Source organism: Tinamus guttatus, unplaced genomic scaffold (genome assembly GCF_059628265.1).
Source record: "Tinamus guttatus ecotype Peru unplaced genomic scaffold, ASM5962826v1 Tinamus_guttatus_pri_ptg000327l, whole genome shotgun sequence".
NCBI classification, from domain to species: Eukaryota; Metazoa; Chordata; class Aves; order Tinamiformes; family Tinamidae; genus Tinamus; species Tinamus guttatus.
Window position 1 is genome coordinate 4,719,261 of NW_028288861.1, and position 20,977 is coordinate 4,740,237.

The 20,977-nt window shown below is 37.2% G+C and overlaps 1 protein-coding gene across 1 annotated transcript in view; it reads left to right on the forward strand.

Moving 5' to 3' along the window:
* Nucleotides 1-18,348, forward strand: part of NUBPL (NUBP iron-sulfur cluster assembly factor, mitochondrial) — a 73,864-nt gene extending 55,516 nt beyond the window's left edge. The window contains exons 8-10 of the mRNA XM_010213006.2: nt 2,179-2,299; nt 5,703-5,785; nt 18,046-18,348. Of these exons, the coding sequence (XP_010211308.2) occupies nt 2,179-2,299; nt 5,703-5,785; nt 18,046-18,108 (267 nt within the window). The 3' untranslated portion in view covers nt 18,109-18,348. The remainder of the gene's footprint in view (nt 1-2,178; nt 2,300-5,702; nt 5,786-18,045) is intronic.
* The last annotated feature ends 2,629 nt before the right edge of the window (nt 18,349-20,977 follow it).

The following is a 20,977-nucleotide window of genomic DNA, read 5'->3' on the forward strand; positions in this document are numbered from 1 at the left end:
GAGGAATAACTTGGAACATTTAGGAAAAATATCACCTATTTCAACTTATTGATACTGAGTGCAGTTGGATATGCTCTACATTATCAGTCATGTCCCTGAGATTAAAGAGAGAGGTTTTGGTTTTGTTTTAAATTTGCAATTCTTCTTGTCATTTCTTTGATTTGGAAGGATATGTTGTGGCTTTCACAGGTTTCAAAGTACAGCTAACATAAACACAGCTGTATATTTCCTTCTAAGCTGTACTAAAATTGTTTGCTTGGCTATTTACTTGTTAGCGTTACCACAGCATCTATAGTACCCTGTCAAGATTATGGCTTTGTGTTAGAGCCAGAATTTGCTTGTCGCAGGACAGAGGATAGGGAGAAAGAGGTCCTGTTATGTGCTTCTGACTCTGAAATATCAAGTAGGTGACCTGTAGCTGTGCAGAAGGTGAGTGGCAGGTTCTGGATCTGTGCCCCTCATTATCTCAGTTCCCTCAGATTGGATTCAGTCTTCAAGACCGTCTGTTCTTTAAGCACATCAGATTATATAAGTGGATATCTCGAGAGTTTTCTCTTTCTGTAGGCGTTCATTTTCTCAGTTTATCTTGTTCAACTAAGATGGCAGAATGTCTGCATTTTGGCATATTCTCTTTACTTAACCAGAACACCAGCTGAGTGTAAGGAACACACCAACATTCAGAAATCCCACGCGTGCAGATGATGTAAAATGGGATGCCAGTTTCTTCATTTCCTCATCTTAGCTGCTTTAGGCCCTGAGAAAACTTTCTCATAACTAAAGTAGGACTCCTTGGAAGGCAGTGTGAGGCACACAACGCTGGTATAGGGCAGCCGAGGAGGGTGAAGATGACTGCCTTCTGATTAGTTTTACCTTTGATACTAAGGCAGCTCATTTCATTTTGCTTATAATATTACATGCTTTTATAGGCTTGCACTGCTGCCTTCACACTCTTCAGTTAGGCCTGTCTTTTCAATTTTGGTGCCAAAAGTTAGACTCTTCCTGAAAGTAATTAAATAATTCAGTGTTTGTTGTTGCAGAGGACACTGGCATATCCTTTTGGGGTAACACCTTAACGTGGTGGATGCATAACTCCTCTGTTAACTAGGCCAGCTTGTTCAAGTGCACCACTAGAGTGCTCAGAGTTGTTTCTAAAAGCATAGAAGGCACAAGGTGTATAATAGTTTTCTGTACTTCGAAATGTATACTTGTATTTTTAAAACTTGGCTATAGTGTGTATGACCTGTATCTATATACATATCTTAAGTTGTGCAACCCAACCTCCTAAACGCAGTCCTCTGTTGATTAGTAAATCAGTAGAAGTTTTCAACCGGTAATATTTGCCTGCTATTTCCATCACTTTTGAGAAATTCTGATCTGCCTCAGTGAGCAGTATTGTTTACCAAACGAATAAAATGAAATTAATGTTAGCATTATTGTACTTCGTGAAAGAAGAGATTTGTGTGCACAATTTGGCAAATTTTGAGGACGTTTTTTATAAGGATGATGTTGAACATCTGGCATCAACAAAAAGGCGCCTAATACTTTCATACTTCAGGCTTTTTTCCCATGGGTTTTGTCACTTTTTTCACATTTATTTCTGTTGTTTGATCCTTAACATATGTCTCTGGTCTTCCAATAGAATAGCAAATCTGTTTCTTTATGAAGACTTCCCAACAGGGTAACTTTACAAAACATCTTAAAAATATGCCTCACTGTAGCATTTCTTGTGATGGCAGATTTTTACTGTGCAATTCCTGAAGCTGCAAGCTACAAAGCTGGAAAATATGACACAAAACTTCGTCAGTGCTCAGAGTCCTAAGATGAAATAATTTCCCTTGGCTGGGAGGGAGAGTTGGGAGGGAGAGTGGTGGGAGGGTAGATCTGTGTAAGAGGTACTTCTTATTATAAATAACTTGGTTAATCTTTGAAGCTTGAAGTACTTGAAATAGTGTGTAAAGGATGTGGAAACTGAGACTAATAATAGCTGATAATGAGAGAGAGTCTGATATTCAGAAAGTTAGGCTTTATAATGAGACAGTCTGAAACTGTTACTTAGATTAAATGAGTGCTCTTTAAGATTCTTTGTTTGTAATCTCTTTTTTGTTGTCAGGTATGAATAATGAAAATACTGGTGCTTGAATCCTAGACCTGTACATGTTCTTCCTTTTAATTTAACAGGTTTTAGGACTTGTTCAAAATATGAGTGTTTTCCAGTGCCCCAAATGTAAGCACGAGACGCACATTTTTGGAGCTGATGGTGCAAGAGATCTAGCAAAAAGCCTTGAGTTGGATGTATTAGGTAAGGATATAGAACTGGCTTTATTTCGGGGGTAAAAAAAAGTCATGCATGAGGAAAGCTTTAGTTGAAGGATGGGACTGCACAAGCATAAATTACTCTATATTGAGACAGCGCTAAAATATAATAGAATTAATAACCAAAGTTGTTGAACTTCATTATTGTTACACGTTTGTTCATGGAATCTGGACTGAATATGCAAATTCTTGAGTTATGTCTTAAGTACCCTGTGAATTATAAGTAACTTGGGACTTGAATGTTTTGGTATCAGTGTATCGTATTGTTTGAAACTGATTTTATTGCTTATCACTTAATAATATTTACAAATAACTAAGGATTCTATTTGACCCTGTAAAACTTTGTGTACACCAATGAAAGTTAACTCAATTTAAGTGAAATGGCTAACTATCTATATGAAGTAACAGAATAGTTTTTTTAAAGGCCCATATTTTCTTATGCCCATATCAAGAAATTTCCACTCAGTGAAAGCAAGTAGTTCAGGGAAGTTATTTTAACTATTTTACATTAGATGCAGGTTACTCAGATTTAATTCTTACTAGATTCTTAATGGTTATACTTAACTGTCAAGATGAAAAGAATATGCTGAATTGCATTTTTTGTGAAATATTTTGTTTTAAAAGAAAATTCATCCATGATTTTAAAAAAATTGTCCATGATTAATCATCTAGCATGCATATAAGCTAAAATGAGACTATTTTTAGTCTCTTGATATCTTTAACAGACATACTTCCACTTGTGCTATCAGTAAAAAAAAAAAAATTACAAACCATAACACTGCGTAATCAAGTTGGTAAATAGGATAATTGCATGTGCTAATGATATGTTTCTATGTCTTACTATAATTATCTCGATGATTTTCTACAGTTAATTTATTAAAAAGAAGCAGGAAGCTCACCTAGAATGATCAGCTTGAAAATACCAAGGTCTGACACAAACTTAACATAGCAAGGCAACACGTAATTAAAGACATGCATCTCAGCTATCCTTTAGACTTCTGGATACATAATGAAATGTGATCAGAGCCCAAGGGAGGTTCTGCAGCCGTGGGTTCTGTGCGGGGAGGCAAATCCTTCACAACAGTTAAATCAAACCTGTCTTGAGAAACAGGCACAAATGAAATGGCCTCCCTAAGAGGACTGATCTGATGGTGACAGTGTCTAATGAGGGGCAGGCTAAGACATCTGCATGTTTAGTGTAGAGAAGCTTTCTGTAATCTAGCCTCTCTCTGACAGCCTGAAGATTAAGACTGATGCCCCAAGGGTTAAATTTAGAATTACAGTACTTGATCAGATTAGTATGTGCCTACTTCCAGGGGTGACTATTACACAGTGCTACCATATGGGGAAACATTACTGCTTACAGATGATATGTTAATCTATTCTGGATGGAAGTTTTATCCTAATGCTATTGAATTGTATCCAAGAGCTTCGAGAGTTTGTTAGATATTAAAAAAAAAAAAGTCTGAAATTTATTTTGCTTATGTTTTGCAATAATGTGGCTATTCTGTTTGTTCAGATAAGCACCTAGTCCTTTATGAATCCAGACAAGGTCTTAGTTACCTGGAGATAGTCTGTCAGGTTCTGTAGGCCTGTATGTGGGTAGAGTAGTAATTTTCTTTTACTTGCTCACAATTTGCCACTTCTGGTATCACTGAATTCTTCCCTTGTTTTTGTTAATGGCAGAAGATGGTTTATGACTGAAGGAGTTTCTAGTACACTTGCTGAGTGTAGTCCATTGTCTCATAATGTTACTGGCTTTTTACATTTATCTTCCCTAAGAATGCTAAATTTCATGACTTTTTAAATGTTGTTATTTCTCTCTGTCTCTGAAACACCCATCTTTTGTCTTTTTTTTTTTTTTCAATCTGGATAACCAGAACTAAATGCAGTATTTCACTGCGACCTGTATGAGTCCTAGTATGGTCCTGTAGTGCCAGCACATCTTTGTAGGCTTGAGGAAGAGAAAAGAGTAGTTGTCATTTTGCAGAAGACCAGTCTTTTTATAATTTCTGAGTCAGCTGAATAATTTCTTATTCAGTTGAAATATAGTTTTTCACTATAGTTTTTCAATATAGTTTTTTCACTAACAAACCATCCTTCAACCAAGACCAAGATTAGTCTTGGCACAATATAATGTTAAGAGCTATCTTCTGGGAGATTTATAGAGTTAGTATTTTTCTGTTAATAAGACCATTTAAGGTGTTCTTTTTAAGGTGAAAATATTTAAGAAAATTTTAAAGGACCTACACACAGTTCATTTTTAGTAGCAAGTGTATGGACTTCCATGCCAAAAGAAATTCATTCAGAACTGACAAAACAAGTGCTGATTAAATTTGAAAGTAATCGGCTACAATAGTCATAACTTACGAAGTGATTTAATTTCTTGAAAGATTCAGTTAAGTAAGTATGTAGACACAGTTTTTGTGTGCTATTTGCTTGTCTTTTAATCTGTTTTTTTCTGCTTGCTTTTGATCATAGAGTTTTTGTTTTTAACTTCCCTTGTTATTTCTGAATTATTTAGTTTTTAGGCTTTTTTGTTGTTGTTTTTCTTTCTGATCATATTGAACCTCAGCAGTCTATGCTGGGCTTGACTTAGATTAAATAAACATACTCATAATGTATGAATTGAACTGATGCAACTTGCAAGATCAGTCAAGACCGAGCTAAATGTAGCCTCTTTTGTCTACATCTGTGCATGCTTTAGAATATAGTTGTATCTTCCATTAAAAGAAGGTAGGCTATTGTTAATTTATCTCATAATTACCTATGTTGCAATGAACTAATGTTGGGAATTTCAAGTTTTGAGTGCTGCAAAATCCAAAATCTCATCGGTTGCTAATGGATTTTTCTTTAGAACATTCTTCTCTGCTCGTTATGAAAGCACAATATAAAGAAGATTTTTCTGAATGGACTGAATAGCTATCTACCTTTCGTACTCCTCATGAAAATGATAACAAATATTATTATTTGGAAATTAAGTATACAAAAGATTTTCAATAGTGATTAAAATCTTAAAGCAACATGGAAAATAGTGCATAATGAAGAGATATGCTAAACAGTAAATTCCATGATAGGTATTTGCCTATTTTTTGTATATACTTAAAATAGTGTGCATCACGACTTGTGCTTTTTTTTTTCCTCTGTATTTAACAAGCCCTAAAGCAAACTCTCTGTCATAAAATCCAATATATGTTTAGCATTAATCATTAAAGAAAATGCACAAAGTTTATTGCAGACCAATTTCATTTTAAATGTTAATTTTTGAGATTAAGTGATTCGGAGAACCTTCTGAGATGGATTTCAAGTTGTTGCTGAGCTAGCTTAATCAAATATCCTTAAGAAATAACAGGTCTTTACAGAAGTTAATTTTTTTTTCTTTATCACAGGAGACATTCCATTGCATGTTAATATAAGGGAGACGTGTGATTCAGGACAACCTGTTGTGATCTCACAGCCTCAAAGTGATGCTGTAAGTTTGGTGCAGTGCACTTTAAATAAATAAAGTGGATGATACTTCCCATCAATGTAGTTTGAAAAGAAAGATCTATCTGAATGTAACTCAGGGAAATAAGATTCTGTAGAAGAGGGTTGTGTAACTGTGAAACTTTGGGAATGCTGGACCTCCACTCTCCTTATGTGCATGCATTTTTGTTTAACTGATCTATCTGCATCATATTCACCATAGCAAGGACTTGATCCAGATCCTGCCTTGCCAAGAAGAGGAAGGTCTATGTCAAGCCTCTTGAGATATTATAGCTAATGTGGGACATCTAAAGCTGTCAGTTGAGCCTTTGATTATTGAGCCTGGAAACTGTTAAAGGGTCCTATCAAAAGACGCTTGGAACAGAAAACCTGCATATTGCCAGTACCTGAGTTGCTTTCTGCAGGAAGTGGAGGAATTTACACATGGGAGGAAATGTTTTTTTTTCTGTGCGTTTACCATAACATTTTATTGCCAAATGAAAATATGAGTTGTTGAGGTAGTAGGAATGAAATACACATGACTCTAGAGAAAAGCAGCTGTGTGTATAAAGTGTTGTCATTACTACTGATACAGCAAGACTTGCCTGACCAGATTTTTTTTTTTTTTTTTAACCTGCCCCACTGCTGGATTTCTTTCTGCCACACTCTGTAGGACATGGAATTGTCTGTCATGTTGCATTTGTAAAATAGCATGGTGGAGCCTCAGTCTTGAATAGTTGTCATTAAAAACAAGTGATTAATTGTGATAGTAGATAATAGAATCAGTTTTTGAGAGAGCAGCAGCAACAGGTAAGGCATCCTAATTGAATGTGTTGTATTTGCTAGTCTTAGATAAGGCCTGTGCTTACCCTCTGTACAATGTTGTGATCCTGAGTCTAGATCATCATGTCTGGGAAGTCTAATTAAAGTGCTAAGGTTTGAGTAGATGTGTAGCTCAGGTCAAAGCTGAAGCAAAACAGCTGGGCAAAGCAAGATGAAAGGCTCTCTCCACTCCGAGTATCTGAAATCTGTATTAATCAAGAGTCTGTAGCCTGCAGGACTACCAATCTAATAAACATGTAGAATAATGTTCTGAAAATTAACAGAGTCTGTGGTGTTGCCATCTGTTTCTTCTTGGACTAGGTTCTCGATAATGAAAGGAAGGGTTATTAGCACCATTTATGGCAATTAAGTTAAAAATGAAGAGAAATCAAGATTTGAAAGTATGTGTGACTCTAGGGAAAACTTTTAGTATTCTTTGCACTCGTGTTTAACATGATCATTCTCCTTGTGACATTGGTCAATCAGAGAATGATTTTGTTAGAAGCCACTAATCTTTCTATAGAGAAGAGAATTTTCCCTTATCCCTGGTTTGCTTCTCATTTTACAGACAGCAATGATTGTTCTCCTAAAAGAAAGAAATGAAATTCTTATCACATAAGTGATGGTGGGAGAGGTCATATAGGGCCAGATTCTAATCTTTAATGCATGGCATCCATCACCATGTTTCTCAAATAAACTGAAATTTTAGCTATTGATGCATGAACAATCATAGTTTTTCAAGCAGAGAACAATGTGCACTGAGCTTCTGGTATTATCTCTGCTCTTGTCCTGTAAATTCATAGATTTTTTTTTATACGCAAATCGGTGCTGTCTTTGTTAGAACACACTGAACAGATGAAATACAGAGTCACAGAACTGAAATAATTCCTAGCTGATTCAGAGACTGAGGAATAAGGATGGTGATCGACTTAGAATCCCAGCATGTTGTCTCACCTTTTAAGCTCTGTGAAGGCTAGATTAAAACATGTTTTTAAAATAAGTTAGCTATTTTGCTTACACACCTACCAGTGGGTTCACCTTACCTTGCTGATATGTAAAAAGTGCAGCCGTCTGTCTACACTAGAGTTTTAAAATGTGCAAGCAAAGCTATATTATCTAAATCCTTTATTTTAAAGCACAGTTTATCTTTGTCTAGACATATGCTTAGTTTAATTGGCTTAGATGTAGTTGGTGGAATAGGGAAGCTACCTTTTTGCAAGTGGTGAGGAAATTACTAACAAGCAAAACAACCCTTCTAGTAAGAAAGAAAATTACTTGTGGAGTTATGCATATGTCAATTCAAGAAGTTGATCCAGGAAGAATGAGTAACAGCACTGAATGTGTGTGCACTCATCTACTTTTGGGAAGTGCTAAAAGAGGGGAAGCTGTAATAGCTGGAGGGTGTTTTGATAAAGTTTAAGGCAGTACCCAATGAGTACTGGAAGATGATTTTTCTCTTGGTATGATATTGTTTACATTAGTCTTTCTGTGCTTTCTGTGCACTGCGTTAGTCTTTGAGTATTTTATTTTATCACTCCAGATTAACAAATCCTTTTAAAAGTAGACCAGTGCTGTAGCAATGAAAAATTGTTGTGTGTGCATATTAGTGTAAATTGTAGGGGTGAGTCTGATAAAGACACCAACAATTGGGAAAGGTTTAAGACCCTCTGTAATGAGCTAATAATTGAGTTTAATCAACAGTGGGGACTCACTAGACCCTCCTGGAGGTAATTGGAAGTTTGGGGAGCTGAGGTGAGCTGAGCATCCCTTCCTGAAGCTGTGGAGAGGATCGAGGGGGAGGTGTTTCTAGGCTTCTAGGCAGCAAAGTCTAGAAGAACAAAATCAGGAACACTTACTAAAGTGGAAAAGTGGAATAGGGAAAACAAGGAGGAAGAATTACTGAAACCTAGTTGAACTTATAGCACTTTAGATATCATCAGAAGGAACAAGGATTTGAAACAGGCAACCTGAAACTCATAGATAAGAGGGGCAGAAATATGGCAAGAGACAAAAGATATGATTATTTCCAGTGAGATTAATTTCCAGGGAATTGTTTACATGCCCAGTGAACTCTGCATCCACGCTGGGAAAGACGTAAGGAATGATTCCCAAGGAAGGTGAATGTGATGCTAGCTCCTGCCTGTTTTGTATTTGTTGAAGGCTGAGTTATGTTTTGTGGGTATTACAGACAGTGGAAGCTCTGTAGTGAGTGGTTTGCAGTTCAAGATCTGTATTTTAACAAACGTAAACTGTGAGGCAAACTAGCAGTCCACGATCAAGCTACTCCATGGGAATGGGGCAGTCAGCTATGACCTGTGAGGTTGTCTACAAAAGATGTAGTCATCTGCTCCTGTATGTGGCACTGGCAAGGCCCCACCTCAGACACTGTGTTCAGCTTTAGGTTCCTCACTACAAGAAGGACATGGAGATGCTGCAGCGTGTCCAAAAACAGGCAGCGAAGCTTGTGAGGGGACTGGAGCATACGCCTTGGAAGGAGCAGCTGAGGGATCTGGCGCTATTTAGTCTGGAGAAGAGGAGGCTCGGGGGAGACCTTATAGCTCTCTACAGCTACCTGAAAGGAGGTTGTAGGGAGGAGGGGGTCAAACTCTTCTCCAAAATACCTGTTGATAGGACAAGAGGAAATAGCTTCTAGTGGTTCTGGGGAGGTTCCGTTTAGACATTTGGAAAAAAAACTTCACGAAAAAAGTAGTCAAGCAATTGGAACAGGCTGCCCAAGGAGTGGTGGAGTCACCATCCCTGGCAGTGTTCAAGAAATGTGTAGATGAGGTGCTTAGCAATGTGTTTTAGCAGGTGTGGTGGTGATGGGTTTACAATTGGGCTCGGTGATCTTGATAGTCTTTTCCAACAATAATGATTCTACTAATACATTCCTCATGGGTAAAACTTTTAGGGTGAATGCAATGCCCTCACTGCTTTGAAAAGCTCACGTTTCCCCAGTGTACCATAGGAGCTAATGGAAAGATTGGCTGGCAGTTTAAATGCACCCTGTGTTTCTTATTCCATGAAATACAATAATGAATCAGGCTGTTCTGCTCAGACTGTGTAGATCTTTTCAGTCCTTTTCCAAATGAGTCCCCTCCATCCCCTACCCTAGGCTTTTCATTAGTTCTATGCTGTCGTTAGTCATGTCAATCCTACAGAAGTTTGTGACAGAAAGAATGTTCCAAAAATCAGCTTTGTTTTACCCTGTCTTTTTTGGTTTTGGCAGTGTTTAAACCAGTCTGAGAGGTGAGTGGTCTCATGTAGCCATTTACCATCTCTTTCATATTCTCTTAATATCACCTTTCATCTCCACGCTCTGCCCTCCCCAGCGCTGATCTCCAACCCCAACTGTGCAGCATTAATAGTGAGCAGATCTGATCAGTTGTTGGTGTGCATTTCTTCTGCCTCATCCTAACAAAGTGGGGAGGAGGTTTGGCTTTCGAGTAGCTGGCATGTTACTGTTAAATACAAAGCTGTCCATTCACAAAAGAAAATCCGTGCTTTCAGAACCAGTCTATAAACCATTGCTATTAGAGCTTCCAAACCACAAAAGGAAAAAGCTATGATCTCTACTACTCATTTGTATCATGTTAATATGAAAATGGTTGTGTTTAAGAATTGAAAATCCTTTACTCCTCCTGCTCTGGCTTAGCACCCAAAAGCCCTCTCACATTTTGATTGCAATCCCTCTTCTGTGGCTTAGTAATGATAAAAATAAACAGCTGAACCCAGCTGTATTCAGAGTCTACAGAGTCTACATGAAGAATACTTGTGGGTGGGAGAGCAAGTTCAATATATGTAGAGTAGGGTTTATGTATAAGAGTATGGATAGTTTCTGAGGTCTCATTTAGACCGTTCAGGTATGTTGATGCATATTATCTATGTTTTACTAGCTTTGGATAAAAGATCAGATTTCTCAGTGAGAAAAAAGATTTCATTGTAATCACTCTGTAGAAAACTGGTGTCAATCAAAGCATGTAGGTTTTTTTTGTTTGTTTGTTTGTTTTTTAACCTTAATGTAGAGAAACAGAGTATTGCTAAAATAGTCTTTGAGTAATTTTATGAAGTATTAATTGTTAGAGACATCATGATACATAACTATAGTTTCTGGCCAAATTCCGATAAGAGTCCACAAAAATGAAATAGTACTGTAGTGAAAGACTGTAGCAGGGAGAATAGAGAGAGAGTCTGTACACAGGCATCCAGCCTTCGCTACCATCTTTGTGTGCAGTGAAAAAACTGCATCTGCTGTTCCCAGGTAAGGGGAGCAGCAGTCAGCGTGTGGCTGCTTCATTTAGTGGATAGCTTTTAGCAACAGGTGTAGCAAACAAAAATCTTGTGCTAGAGAGCTGCCTCTATTAATAACAAGGTGAAAAAGACTGAAAATAGTATAAAAGACTTGATAATAAATATCTGCCCTAATTTTCCTACCTGGGAAGTGAGAGAGGTGAGGAATTACATTGTCTCATATATCAAAAACGTCAAAATATTTGATTTCCAAAGAAACTGTACATTTGCAATTCTGGCCTCTTATGAAAGCATTTACCAATCCTATATTGAATTGTTAACTTGTCCGAATAATGTAATTTCTATTTTGTGATTAAAAATAATAATATAAAATTCTCACATTGAGGACATTAAGAGATGCAGAATCCATTGCTTCATTTTGGGAGACGAGTCAAGTATCTGATCCCTGTGGCTGGTTTAATTGTGTCTCATTTTGATTCTGAATTTTTCCAACTTCAGCTTTCAGCCATAGGTTCCTGTTGTGCTTCTTCCACCAGATAAGAGGTCTGTATTGCTGGTATTTTCTTCCTGTGAAGGTACTGATGAACTATAATCAAGTCACCTTTTAATCTTCTTTTTGAGAAGCTAAACGAATTAAATTCTTTTAAGCTTATTACTGTTGGACATCTTCCTTAGCTTTCACTTGCACTTTTTTTTTTCTCTCTCCAGGTTTTTGACATGCATTTAAAGTATAAATGTCAGATCTGCATCATAACTGGATGCAGAATTCAGAGCGCAGTGCAGCTAGAGCACAGCTTCCAACAGTGTTAGCCTTTCCCTTTTTTAAAAAGAAAATCTAAGAAATCTGTATGTGTTATTTCTGTATTTGATTCATTACTACAGTAAGCATGGATACAGTCACTTCCTTCACCTCCATACTATGCCCTGCCTTTTGAACCAAGGATACTTTAAGTCCAGCCTTACTGGATCATGTGTGAGCTACTTGTCTGCTAAGGTGCTTGGCTGCTTCTTAAAATAGCTTCATTCTGTGATAGTCCTTCTGCTTTCTGGGGGCCAGTTTGTATTGAAATCTAGGCTAAGTTTAAATTGCAATACTAATTGCTCCTTTTATTACCTTTTTCACATTGTTGTTTGAAGTGTGCCATTTCTTGTCATCTGCAGCTATTAGCAGTAGGGATTTTTACTTTTATTTCCAAATTGCTGAGGAAAATTTGGCAAGTGTGTGCAAATTACGCTAGTATGCAAAGGTTCACTAGAAATAGCATTATTTCTTCAGTTTTCCCATTGTTCAATTCTTGGGGGCTGTCACTTATCAAATCCCTAGTGCCTTCACAGTTTGTTGTTTTGTATTGAAAAGCTTTGTGGTACCCAAAATGGAATCATACAATATCAAAGTGCTTTTCCAAAGCAATCTTATTACATCTATGCAGTTGCCTCTAGTGGCCAAATTTCTAAGAGTGAAATTGGAGTTGTTTCACAGGATAAGCTTTCTGCAACATCGTGCTGTTTGGAGCTTTATTCTATTTTTGTATTTTAATTGTCTAATAAATAAATCCTCTGACAGCTTCATGCCTTTTTGCCCAGGGTTGGAATCAGTTACTTAAGTTTTCCTGCTTTGTTTATTTGTTCATATTAGCCCAATCTTTCTTAATGCTCTCAGTGCTCCAAGTTTTATAAAAATGCAAACATCAGTGGGTTTCAGGTCTCTGCAAACTTCTGTTTTGGGATAGCAGAGTACAGTTCACATGATTCTGCTAATTAAAAAGTCTATATTTAGGTCTTGTATAATCTTTTTCTTCCTTACCTTGATGAGCACACTGTTAAATATAACTTAATGGGGGAAGATTCAACATATCTTGTAAGTGTTTATTAAAAAGAAAGTCTAATATATTTGGGACCTTGACTTGGGGTAGCATTTCCATGGGGATTCAAAAGTCTCAAGCAGAATAGCTGGTTGCAGCCTGGATGGCAATGGCAGGCTCTGCTGCAGGGACCTTTACCAGTGGTGTCTACAGCTGGATCAAAGGAGACTAAATTCTCTCTTCTTCTGTGTAGTTCTTAAAACGTAGCTGATCTGTGGTCCTGCATGACCACTACAGCTTATGCATGATCCATTGCTATTGATTATCTTAATTATGTACAAGACAGCTCCTAACTGTGTACAAAAACTGTCCTATATTCCCGTTCTGCAGGATTTTTTCTACTGATTATTTACAATTATCTGTGTATAATTTGGTCAGTTCTAGAACAGGAACCACCTGGGGAATCTCTGGAAAGGCAAGATTCTCCACTCAAGATGTTAATTAACTCACTAAAACGCAAAAATTGGTCTGTGCAAAGTGAGAGGTGTCTGCGAGACAATTTGAGAGTCTGAAATTCCCATCAGGGGAGCTCCTGTACCAATTAGACAAATACTTAGCTGTGAAGGTGACTAGGACTTCAATCCATCATCTTAGTTTAGGTTGATCTTTTGTCTCAAACTGATCCGTTATCTCACCTATGCAGATGATCATTCCTAGACCATGCGGGTAATTAATAACTAAATGTACTGAGCATTTTACACAAGCACAGCCCCAGTACCCAATTACACCACAATTGTACCTATAGAGCAAGTTTGAAGTTCATTCTTGTAACAAGTTCTATAGTTTTTGCCATGGAGTAATGCACGTGGGACAATACAATTGTAGTTTTTACACAGGCACTGATGAGCTCCTAATTAGCAGGAAAAACCTCTTGAAGTTTAAATAGGTAGCTCTTTAAAAAGGTCAGCTTAGTGCTCAGTAGTGCCAAAGGTAAGAGTTCAATACATGTTAAGAGAAATTCATGCAATTAAAACCCATTTAATGGCTGTTAAACACAAACATACCAGTTCAGGACCTGCTCAGGACATCCTGTAGTCACAAGTTATTGGAAGCCTGTCAAGTATTTTGGGGAGTATCATCTACTTGTACTAGTCTTACAATCTTTGCTAGACCCCTGTCATTAGACACAGTTGAGGAAAGACTGTTAGGTTGGCTGGACCTTTGGTCTGAATTGTTATAGCTGACCTGATCTCTGCAAAATTGGAAGTATCTGTTTATTCTTAACATATATTTAAGCTTACTTTTACTGTTCTCAAATCTGACATTTCATTTGGCTGTCATATTCATTTTCTGCCCGGAAATGTTAGTATATATCGGTTATTATCTGTCATCCCTTTTTCTTGCAACCTTCGATGTGTTTAAAAATGGCTCCTTTATTTTTTTTGTTTTCTGTTCAGCACCAAAAAGGAAAAGCTTGGTGTTTTTTTTTTTTTTTGGGGGGGCGGGGGGGTGTGGGGAAAGTTGTCTTTGTTGTAGAATCAAAGCTTTTGATTCTGGTTTTCATAAGGTAAAACTCCATTCTTATGTATGTGATGACTAGGGAGAGGGCTGATGCAATTGTGTAGAGGGAAGACTGCACTTGCAGATATATTGCAGGTATGTGAAGATCTGTTGTTTTCTCCTGTCAGAAATTTGCATTGTCGTGTCAAGTTATTGATTGGTATGATCCTGCCTTTCTTGTGAAGGAAGAAAGGTCTGTTACAAATATGTTGGTACTTTGAACAAGTAGTGAGTGAAACAGGAATGTCTGATCCAAAACAGATTTCTTATTAATTTTGATTTATTTGACCCAACTCAAAAAAAAAAAAAAAAAAAAAACCTGTAGCACTTTTAAGAAGGGATGTTTGGTAATTGCTCTCCAGCATGGGAGAAAAATCTGTAGTCTACTTTTATGAGTTTTATACTGTTGCCTGTGGTCTTAGTATAAAGAAAAGGAGAGGGGGGAGAAAAAAAAAAAAAGTCATGAAGTTGTTTATTGTCTGTTAGGGAAAAAGTAGCAGTACCAGATCCATAAGATTTGGTGAACATTTATTAAAAAAGAGAGAGGGAATGAGTTGGGTACTGTAGCACAGCTGTGAAACTCAACTCTTAACTAATGTCCTGTATGATGCAGCTAATATTTCATTGCAGTAAGAGTATAGAGAGGCTTTAAAATAAAGGAATATGTGGAAAGTTACAGAATTAACTCACTCCCTGAGTAAATGAGGAGAATATGGAGTGTGTTTATTATTGAAGTTTTTATTATGCTTGATAATAAATTGCAAATTCAGATTCAGTAACCACTGCATAAGGAAATGTTATGCATCTTTGGTTTATTATGTCTTAGGGGTTCTCATCTCATAAAATACAAAGTAAGATGCTACATATGTGGTATCCAGTGTTTCCATGCTTTATTTTAGGAGCCAGACATTTGAATTATAGTGATTGATTTAGGATAATTTAATAATAAAATAATAGCCTCAAATAATCTTCTGTTAAAGAGTGTGGCACCTTAATAGAGTAAAATAATATCACAGGCAATAGCTTGTGATAGACCTGGCCTGTTAGATCAGGATGACTTAATTACCACAGAAATTGAAGGAAAGAAGAATTCAGTGAATGTAGCAGACTTAAATAGCAAGTCGTTTGAAAATGATCAAAGCTTTTCACCCACCTTAGTTTTAGCGGCAGTGATTTCTTCATGATATAATACCTATCCTTCACTGAATAATACCCATCCTGTACTCTGTTCTGAGCCCAAAGATCACGTTTCTAAGGTGAAATGGGGATGCTTCAAAGCTGTGTCCAGCACGTCTGCTTTTGTTCCTTCTATTTTTAGAGCTTGGCTTCTTCAGCGCTCTGATCTGCCTTCCCGGGTTGCTTGCAACACACTAGCAGTCTTTCTGAGGTCCTACAGCTCCTAACAGCACACCTCCTTTGGGAATAATTACTCTTCCTTTTCTTCTTCTGTGATGAATTCTTCTGATCTATATATAGGCATGAGGGGGTGTAGGTTGTGTTGACTTTTTCTTTCTTTTTAATGCTCAGTGATAATATTGCTTATTGCAGTAAGCATCTGTAAGATTCCCAGAGCAAATGGGGAAATGCTATCTACTTTTTTCTTAATTGCTTCCATCTTTTGAAAATTAAATAATGGAATAAATAGGACAACAATATTTTACTGGCCTGTACTTTGTCAATTTATGTACCAAAGAATGAAAGAATGACTCTTGAACAAGAGTCAGCTTGTCCATGGTATAAAATGCTGAGCAGCATTTAATTCTTCAGAGACCCTTGTAAAGAATCTTCAGTTATCTACTTGTTGCCTTGATTTAGCACTACTTAATAAATGCACAAGTTGGTATGGGCAGTAATGGTTTTAAAGAAGCCTCTAGCAGATAATTTCTGTTAAGTCCTAGGTAGTAGATCATTGTTGAATAAGCATATGGAGGAAATAGACATGAATGGTGCTAGCCTTCTGAAGAATTTTTAACCATGATTGCCATATTAATAGAACTATATTTTGGTCCTCTTTAGCGGGCGGTATCAGTGTTCAAAGTTGGTTGTAAGACAAGAAAAAAAAAAAAAAGAAAAAAGAAAAAAAAACTGCCTCCAAGCTGAATTGCAGAATAGGAAATACTGTTTTTGACTGTAATGTGTCAGACTATTTTACAATTTGGTTTTAAACAAGTCTTAGCTTTGTCGGTGTACAGCTACAAGATTTGAAGCTAATCAGACTTGATCATGTGGTAATTTAAATGGATCATTCAATTAATTTTGAAGCAACTGCTTGCAGGAGTAGCTTGCATGTGCAGATCATTTTAGGATTAAGCCCTCTGGTTAGTCAGCTGTGGTCGTAATACATTTGCTATGTTCAGTTATTTGTGAAGAGATGGTGTCTGCATTCCTTATGCACTTAGAAAATTACTTGGTTTTCATTTTAGGGTTATGTGGACGCTGAGACAAAGTATGAGGAGCAAACAGTAGAAAGCACGTGCCTGGCCCTGTAAAAGGCTGGCACCTGGTTCAGACCTGAGTGTCTTCTGCTAATGGCAACTAATGTTAATAGCCCGACTGATGCACTGGCCTCCCTGCCTGCTTCTTGCCTCTCAAACTCCATCCTCAGATATTTCTCAGCTTGTTACCTTAAAGACTTATCACCGTTATAATTTCTACTGCACAGTTACGGCCCACAGCATTTTTACGTGGGTGTGGGGTATTTCTATGATTTCTTCCAGTGAAATAAGGGGAGGTTGTCAGTGTGAGCTCCAAATGCAGGCTCATTTGAGAAGGCAAAGCTATCTAAAAAGGTAGCTATCTAACAGAACAGAAGAAAGCTGAATAGCAGAGGAGCTTGTTCTGCGTTTGCTTAGTACAATAAAATGATGCACAGGCTGGAAATCGAAGTGTGACAAATTTGAATTGGAAATAAAGTGTATGTTTTTAGTAATAGCCGTAATCGATCTCTGAAACAACATAGAAGAGAAATAGCAGATACACTGTTACTTGAACGTCTTTATGATTGGCAACCTTTCTAAAAAGTCTATTCAATAGCAACTACGATTTGTTGAGCTCAATACAGAAATTACTAGGTTTCATTTTATGGTTTGTACTGTGCTGGAGCTTAGGCCATGTTTTTGTGCATGTCTCTTGGTGTTAAATCTATCAGTTCTGGATGGTGGGACTGAGCAGGCCACTCCTGACAGTCTTAGGGTTCAGTGGTCTTAGCCCATCCAGCCTACAGCGTACTGCCAAATGCCACAGGTGGTTGTGGCATGGCACTTTTCCCACATGGATTCTTGCGTGGTGGAAGTTGTTCTTCGTAGTAGCACCTTCACACTCCTGGGAGGATGTTCATTTCTCAGCACGCTCTATTTTTAATGCCTATATTGGAACCTCCGTAGCGCAGTCTTGTCCATAATGAATTAATTCACTTGATTTTGGGGGAGTGTAGTTGTTTCCTCTGGTTCTGTCTGAATCCCATGCACAGCACATCTCAAGCTATAGGGTGGGAGAAGTTTATAACTAATAGTAGTGTAGGAGTACCTGCAGCTTCCTTTTCCAGGTATTGATTATTTGCTGTTTAAGGCAAATAGTTCAGTCGAGACCAGAATTTTTAAAATAATAGCAAAGTTGGATTTTATATTTCCCCTCAATGTTTTAACTAATGCTTGTAGTTATTTTATGTATTACTTTAATATTTTTACTAACACAAAAACAGCAAAGTAGAACCATTTATTGTAACATTTCTCATTTTGTTTGAATGTGTGTGAAAGACCATATACCTAACAAGACGATTTCTATCTTCATGTCGAAAATGAAAACTGCTAAATATATCTTTCTGTTTTTACAGGCCAAAGCTTATCTAAGGATAGCTATGGAAATAGTTAAACGGTTGCCAGTACCTCCTGCTTGAAGTGTTCACCACTAAAACTTACCAATAAAGCAGTGGAAGAAGAGGCCTGCTGCTTAATTTTATGGACTTCATATTTGATTTCTAAAAACTTTAAAAGCCAGTCTCCCAGAGTTTAAAATATGATTGTGGTGTTTACTGTTTTTCGTGTCATTACTTGGCCATGTCCAAATGGATTGAAGTATACAAAGGATGATAGATGGTGTTTAGCTGCTGGTTTGTAAGATCTCTGAACAAGAAGAGATAAAGTACAAATTTTGAATGTCTTCCATTTCAACATCAAGAATAAGTGTCTTCTACAGCCAAGCAGAATGAAGATGAGGATGCCAAGACATAAATCCTGCTTAAAATATGATATTTGCAGTACTCTTAATTCCTGTACACTTTGTTTCTGCTTTTTAATTGCTTGTTTAATTACCAGCCTGACCATAAATAAGTTTTGCAAAATTTGAAGTTGTGGACTCAGGTGTATAACTGCAATATGTTTGTGCATTCATTTTAAAAACAAAAGCGACAACAACAAAAAAACCCACCCCTTCACGTGCTCTTGAGTACATTTTTATAGTGAATTTTATAATGGATCATAAGCAAAATCTTACTGCCGGATAATGTTAGATCGTAAGATAATTCTCAGTTTATTGGATAATGGACTACATGACCCTTAGGCATATTTCTTGCCTGCGTTGCTTTGTAATGGACCCAGATAGAACAATAGGTAGCAAAAGGTCTTCACTGAAAGCCAGATGTTGCACCTGAGATTGGTTTGCCGGGAAATGCAAATGATCATGATAAATTATTCATAATTGCATATTCTTAGTACAATACGGGAACTTCAACATTGAATATAAACCTGCAACCTGGAAGGAAAGAATGATTTGGTCTTCAGACTGCATGGCCTTCTGTTTTTTGTTTCTTGGGGGTTTTTTGTTTGTTTTTATTTTTTTTATTTTATTGCCTGGTGTTCTGTGATCTTTTATTTTTATGCTAGAGTGTTTAAGTGAAGAAAATGCCTTCAGAGAATGACTTTCCATGTACAATTAAATGTTTCAGTTGACATTTAGGCTTGCTCATTTGTGAAGTGTAAACATCCTAAACGTAAGATCTTAACCGTACTGACATCTGGGAGTTTTGTTTTTGACCTCAGTGGGATCAAGATTTTTCTTGCAGTCCAAGTAAGCATGTATAAATTTTGAATTAGTTATTTTTCCTATTGAAGTGCTGGAACATAAAAAGTTAATATTCCATTAGGAACATGGAAATCATACACACATGGAGTTTGCATTTGAAAGTTAGACATTAGCTACAGTGGGTTTTTAATCCTTAGCTGATTTTGCAAATGTAAAAGAGTCTAAAAATGGTCTTTTACTTTCGGTCAGTATCTATGCATGTACTCGAACCCCCCCACCAAAGGTGATCTCTTTAGCCCCTAAGACTCTGGTTTGGGTATTTCTTTAATCCTTAAATTTATCTTCATAATAAAAAAAAAAGGTTAAGTTGTTACTTGAAGTTGTAAAAGAAAAATACTTTTCAAATCAGATTTTCTCTGCTAATTCTATTGAGATTGAAACCCTTAGCCATGTTAGTTTCTCTGATTGGTACATCGGTGCATAGGGTGTGTGTTTGTGGTGTTGGGGAAACAGCACAAGTAGCTCATCTTCAATGTATTAACCAAAAAAAAACCTTAATTGTGAACTTCTCTTCAAATTAGCTAGACCCATTTGGCAGAACATACTGGTTCTAGCTTTCCCTATGCTAATTACTGCTGGGAAACTTTAGATTTATGCTAACGTCTATATTTTAAATGTTACCTACTGAGTCCTGTGCCAACATGAGTATTTTAGATATTTGAAAGTGAGGATGAAATTTGTTTTGCTCCAAAACACTCAAATTATCTCTTTTACTGGCATAATGAGCATTTTTAAGAGGAGATTGGAAGAAAAACACTGAATTTGTTTTCTATCAAGTGTACGGAGAAATTTAGTTCCTTTTCTGATAGTGCCAGATGACGCTGCATATATTAAATTTTTAAATGTCTGAAATAGATACACTTTAAGTGTACTTTAGAGGAGTTAGTTTGTTAATATAGCATATGATCCTTCCAAAAATCCCAAGGTTTATAGAAATATTTTAACAAATATCTATTTCAGTTTTTCTGTCTTCAAGATATTTAAAGATGAATTATCAGCCATTGATTGATATCAACTGCATTTATTTCTGCCCCTGCCCCCCACCACCAAGTTTTGGTACTGCTCATCCCATTTGCCCAGAGCTGCCTTGCAGTAGAACAGTCCCTTAAAGCTTCTATTGTTTTCAGTGGAAAAGCTAACTTTCCGTGGCATTAAAAAAAAAATGCTCGTAGAGAGGGTTATACAAGAAATGTCGACATGTTGACATGCATTAATATTTTTAGCAAGATCTGTATCCAATGACAGACATGAGTTCTGAACAGTCAAGTTACTACTGGGGCCAGAAACAGAAAAGGGAGATGATCTCCAGCAGCTGGCAGGGAAGAGAAGCAACGGGGGTCTCCAGATGAACCTTTCTGCTCGGGGTGGCCTCTCCAGTGCACCAACTGGATTCCTCTGTAATACCTTTCCCGCAGAAACTATGTGTTCTCATCAGGACCTGTTCCTGCTGATGGTGCTGTTAGCACTGACTGGAGCAGGCTTTCATCTTGGGCAGGTGCTGCATGCTCGGGGAGCCTTGTTCACCTATACTGTTCAGGCCCTCCTAATGTAAAGAAACCGAGGACAGAAGGGATGATGCTCGTAACCATGAGAGTATCCACAGGCTCCCAGAAGACTTTTCCTTAACAACAATATTGGGCTTGCAGGTGCAAGGCCTGTAGAGTAACAGCAGATGAACAGTAACA